Source organism: Gadus morhua, chromosome 15 (genome assembly GCF_902167405.1).
Source record: "Gadus morhua chromosome 15, gadMor3.0, whole genome shotgun sequence".
NCBI lineage: Eukaryota > Metazoa > Chordata > Actinopteri > Gadiformes > Gadidae > Gadus > Gadus morhua.
Window position 1 is genome coordinate 8,730,820 of NC_044062.1, and position 6,085 is coordinate 8,736,904.

Consider the following 6,085-nt stretch of genomic DNA (forward strand, 5'->3'; position numbering starts at 1 on the left):
TGGCCGCCACCTAGGTGGCGTGCAGGACGGTTTCTACAGTCGCCACGCCATTAGCAAAGCACCCAGCCACCCCCATGCAGGGGGTCTGGGTAAAGACCTGGGGGTCAAGTCACACTGGGGGTCAAGTCACACTGAGGGTCTTGATGAAGTCCTGGGGACCACACATGACCTCACAGCGGCCTCTATATCAGATGATATGAAAATGTGATTCTGTCATGAGTCAGCAACTTTTGAGTGATTGGCTGAAAGGTTAATAATCCTAGTAGTTAATAATCCTAGAGGAGTTGGGTGGGAATATTAATGTCCACTCAAGGAGACACAAGGGAATATCCTTCATGGATTCCTTTGGGAATGATGATGAATACATGCCAGCTCTTCATTTTCAAACCAAAGAACCAACCACCATACATTTCACGCTCAGATTTATCCCCTTCGTTAAAATTGAAAGACATTGACGCAGAAAACGACAAGATTTTCTTTATGTCTTAAGTAGTTCATTGTTTTTTTCTCAATCCATTTGTATGTGCATTAATTTGAAAAAATTACTGAAAACATTAAATATGCATCAACTCAGAACAGGCGACAGAGAAAATACAGAATTGAACATAAACAGCCAGAGTTAAGCCTTTGCTCGGCCCGCTGAGTATAGACCACGTCTGACTCTCAGGCCCCTGATCCCAGGGGCCCGCTTAACTGCAGAGAGCTCTCTGGGGACACATCAACACACAACGGCTTGCACTCGTCAGCGATGCAGGGACAGGTGCTCATACAATGTGCAAATGATGGTCCGCATGCTGCATGACTTTAAAAACAAACGGTGTAATATAAGATAGTCAAATATTGTCTCTGAGGTCTGCAGGTGTACCAACCACAGCTCTGCATATACTCCCATGATGCACTGCTGCCTCTTTGGAAGGGGCACCCTTAATCAAACCACACCTAACCAACGCCTGGACTTAACTCTAACTTATATCTTGACTTAACCCTACCTAACTTATACCGAAACCTAACCATACCCGTAATCATCTCTAACATATTCAAACGTCACCATTTCTAACCTTAAAACTAAACTTGACCATCTGTAGGCTCATCCAATGCGGGAATGGGAAATGGAAATCCAACATTTCCATCTCCAACATGGGTTTTTTTTGGAAGAAGATCTGCGATTGTGATCAGCCGTCGCGGTGGCACCTGGTCTAGTAGACCAGAGGCGCTGGCAGGCTGCCCGGGCCGACAGCAGCAGGGACAGCTGGACGGACTTGTTGGTGCAGTCGGCCGCTGTGTGAGTACAGTCTGCGGTGGAGGAGGGCTGGGGTGCGGGGGCCAACAGTTCATGCTGTGTTGGTCTTCGTATGGGGGCGGAGTGGGCACACCTTAATGTAACACTGGGTAGGAAGAGAGTGGAGCAGTCCTGTCCGGACTCAGTTCCTCAGCAACCGTACACACTTATTGTATGTTGTACGTCCTGGCACTTAATGTACACACTTATTGTATGTTGTACGTCCTTGCACTTAAAAATAGTACTCAGCATTGTGTAGCGTCTTATCCTAGCTGTCTTTGTTGTACACGGGGAATGGGTTAACCTAGAGATTGTTAGTGCTTGGCAATTGGTTCAATGACAATTCTTACTGTGCCCACAGCGATATATTGTTGTTTCTCTTTCTTCTGACAAATGTACTTATTGTAAGACGCTTAGGGTGATAGCGTCTGCTAAATGCCTGACTGGCTGTCAGACTGATATACACACACACACACGACACAACACTGTGATGTGTGTGTTTCTTTTAAATGCATCGAGTACACACTCACACACGTGAACACATAGAGGCACGCACAGACACGAAAACACAGGGTTGACTCTCGGATAATGGGTGCATTGTTAATGAAATCACATGTCTCCATTTTGATCTAGAATGATCGCTCCCTCCCTCCTCAAAACGTGAAACAAAGCTATCTTCAGAATCGCTGCAGTAAAGAAAAAACAAACAGTCACATGTGTACAGACACACACACACACACACACACACACACACACACACACACACACACACACACACACACACACACACACACACACACACACACACACACACACACCTAGCTGCTAAGCTTACTAGCTTGCGTCTGAAAATAATTACATCAACCACCATTAGTACGGGATCGGTTAACATTTTACCGACGCAAAGTTTATCACACTTAATCAGAGAAATAATGCGTCGAAGTAATTTCATTCCGTAAATATAACATAGGATCACAACTTTCAAGTATATTTGTCTCAACAAGAAGTAAACTTTACATCATAAAACACAAATATTCGTGTTCATAAGATAATTATAGAGAAGATAGTACTTTATCCATCCGCGATTCTATTGGTCAGCGTCAGTGGCTCTGTCTGTCAATCAAAACCTCTCCTCCACCTTCCTGATCCCCTAACACACACCGCAGGTCTGGAGGACACACCATGGACCACTGACGGTCCCTGACGGGTGAATCACTGGATTGATGAGGCCCTCGTAGCGTCTTACTCCACCAGGTCAACTCCTCATCAGTGACATGTAGTCCTGCTCCCCCGCCTAAACCAAACAGTGTCTCAGCCGTTGGCTGAACTTTGTTTTCTTTGTGTCAGTGAAATGCAAACCACTATGACCACCTTCACCAACATCAACCCCACTGGTCTCTACTTGTCTCTACTGGTCTGTTCATCTGCAGTCATCTTCTGCTCTTCACTGCACAATCTTCCTGGGTGCTGGGATTCTTCTTCCTGTTTGAGGTTCTTGCGCCTCCTCCTGCTCCCGCTCCTCTCCTCTCTCTTCTCTCCTCTCTCCTCCCGCTCCTCTCCTCTCTCCTCTCTCTTCTCTCCTCTCTCCTCTCTCCTCCCGCTCCTCTCCTCTCTCCTCTCTCCTCTCTCTTCTCTCCTCTCTCCTCTCTCCTCCTGCTCCTCCTGGGTTCACAGATGGGATGAGGTGGAGAAGCAAAGCTTCAGTGTGTAGGGGTTGGAGCCGTCTAGAAGAGATAGGAGGTGGAGAAGATCAATCACCACACACACACACACACACACACACACACACACACACACACACACACACACACACACACACACACACACACACACACACACACACACACACACACACACACACACACACACTGTCTAACCCCTACCTGCTCCTCAATGACCTGTCTCTGTACTGTCTAACACCTACCTGCTCCTCAATGACCTGTCTCTGTACTGTCTAACCCCTACCTGCTCCTCAATGACCTGTCTCTGTACTGTCTAACCCCTACCTGCTCCTCAATGACCTGTCTCTGTACTGTCTAACCCCCTACCTGCTCCTCAATGACCTGTCTCTGTACTGTCCCACCCCTCCCTGCTCCTCAATGACCTGTCTCTGTACTGTCTAACCCCTACCTGCTCCTCAATGACCTGTCTCTGTACTGTCTAACCCCTACCTGCTCCTCAATGACCTGTCTCTGTACTGTCCCACCCTTACCGGTTCCTTGATGACATTACATATCAGTGCACATTTTCAGGGATGGAGGTGTGGTTTTAGAAACCAGAGCAGGGAAATGTCTTGAGTGCAAGACAGAGCCAGAGCTGTCCTCTCCAACTGGTACTGGGCGCTCGGTGATAGTAAAATAAAATACATGAGATTAATTATGAAAGACAGTTAGTAGTTTGCACAGCTTTCTTTCCACTATCCTCCACATTGCTCCCAGTACTCCCAGTACTCCCCAATGCCCCAGGCTGCTGTGAAGAGCAGTGTCCCAGGGACTCTCTCCCACAGACCCAAATCTAACCAAAACCAGTGGCGGTGCCTGCGACTCACTGGGAATCCGGATCTGGTAGTGGTTGAGGACGGTGAGCACCTCCACCGCCTGGGTCTTGCTGTCGAACTCCAGCAGACCGGAGATGGTTTTGGAGGAGGCTGCGGAGCACAGGGCCCAGACACAGAGCACAGGTTGTTAGGGACGCAGTGACTAACGACCCGGAGTACAGGTCGTTAGGGACGCAGTAACTAACGACCCGGAGAACAGGTCGTTAGGGACGCAGTAACTAACGACCCGGAGAACAGGTCGTTAGAGACACTGTCTGTCCCTAACGACCCGGAGAACAGGTCGTTAGAGACACCGTCTGTCCCTAACGACCCGGATAACGGATAGTTAGAGACACAGTCTGTCACTAACGACCCGGAGAACAGGTCGTTAGAGACACTGTCTGTCCCTAACGACCCAGAGAACAGGTCGTTAGAGACACTGTCTGTCCCTAACGACCCGGAGAACAGGTCGTTAGAGACACTGTCAGTCACTAACGACCAGGAGAACAGGTCGTTAGAGACACAGTCTGTCCCTAACGACAAGGAGAACAGGTCGTTAGAGACACAGTCTGTCCCTAACGACCAGAAGAACAGGTCGTTAGAGACACAGTCTGTCCCTAACGACTAGAAGAACAGGTCGTTAGACACACTGTCTGTCCCTAACGACAAGGAGAGACAAAGGCTGCATCCGAATACTCGTACTTGCATACTATATAGTATGCATTTTGTAGTATGCGAAAAATCTAGCGCGTCCGAATACTGTAGTATGCATTCTGTAGTACGGAAGTCATTTCCGAATGCATACTACCGCCAAAGTGAACCACGGACCACACTACGCTATCCCACAATGCAACCGGAGTCTGGTAACAAACGAAGAAGAGATGGCTGACCCGACACCACCAACAGCGGCTTTTTATTTGTGTGTGTGTGCGTGTGTGTGTGTTCAATAAAAAAGGAAAAATTAACTTCAATCGTCTTTTTCACGGAGTAACAAATAACTGCAAATGTATTATTATTCCAAAAAAATGACGTACCAAATGTCCACATATATACAACATAACCTCCTGGTAAGTCGCTCTACGAGATGACCGACGACGACGCCTTCTAGCAGAGATATCCATTTCAAGAGCCATTCGCGTAGAAAGAGACATTTTTTTTATTCAATAGCAACGATAATGAGACGGAAAACAGGTAAATTTTGCCGCCATCTGGGGGGAGATACGTCATCTCCAAACATCCGGTGGAGTTTCGGCGGTGTGCGGAAGCGTTCGGAGGCGTTCTACGCATGTCTGTAGACCGTACTACACAGTCAAGTGTAGTATGGTCAAGTAGTAGACACTAGACAGAAATAGTATGTACTAGGTATTCGGATGCAGCCAAAGTCTGTCCCTAACGACCCGGATAACAGGTCGTTAGAGACGCAATAGGTGTCGAGTTTACATCCTGAAACGTTTACACAGAGAGTGTTGCATTGTGGGGGTTCCTTTAGACAAGACAACGGCTGTTTCCCAATCTGAAGGAAGCATGCTCAACGGCCTCCCTTTTAAGGACGCTACGTCAAAGAACGCAGACAAACACTGTTCAAATGTTGAGAACACTCGGGAATTCACGCCCCTCTCGCAGCCTTTTTTTCGAGTATTCCGAGATTTTTCAAGGATGCATCGATGGATCCTCAACGAGCCAAAATACCTTTGTGTTCACACGCTACGCGGGTAATTAAAAATTGCGTATGGAAAGCGATACACATTGCTTTACACAAGCTTGACGTTATTTGAACATTGTCTGAAATATGTTGTACCATATTGCTACAGATCAATAGATCAATCATGTAAATGCAAAAAAATTCTCAGTGTTATTTTTCCTAACGTTTTTGCATCGTAATGATAGGCTATATTTTGCATTTATTGATCTGTTTTAGAATGAATGTAGCTGGTGTTTAAACAAACTACTGTCGCCAATAACAATAACAAGGAAGTGTTCTAGCAAGGCTGCAACCTTCAATTTGGGAAACAGCCAACAGCATCATACAGGCCTGGACACATTGAAGATCAGTCGGTCATGTTGGGCATTAAAAAGTTTATAAAGTTGATTTATATGCAAAAATCACCAAATGTGGTCAAATAGCATCAAGAGAAAGCAACAATAATTTGTCAACTTACGCTTTGCGTCAAAGACCTTGAACTTGACGAACCCGGGGACGTCATGCTCCTCGCAGAGCTGCAGGGAAAACACACCTCTGCGTGAAGAAGCTATGCACTTAGCACGCTGAG

At 46.8% G+C, this 6,085-nt stretch overlaps 1 protein-coding gene across 1 annotated transcript in view; it reads right to left on the minus strand.

Moving 5' to 3' along the window:
- Positions 1 to 462: 462 nt before the first annotated feature.
- hnrnpll (heterogeneous nuclear ribonucleoprotein L like) overlaps positions 463 to 6,085 on the minus strand; it is a 24,553-nt gene continuing 18,930 nt past the window's right edge. The window contains exons 12-14 of the mRNA XM_030379773.1: positions 5,975 to 6,032; positions 3,828 to 3,926; positions 463 to 3,003 (exon numbers count right to left, since the gene is read on the minus strand). Coding sequence (XP_030235633.1) covers positions 2,948 to 3,003; positions 3,828 to 3,926; positions 5,975 to 6,032 — 213 coding nt within the window. The 3' untranslated portion in view covers positions 463 to 2,947. The remainder of the gene's footprint in view (positions 3,004 to 3,827; positions 3,927 to 5,974; positions 6,033 to 6,085) is intronic.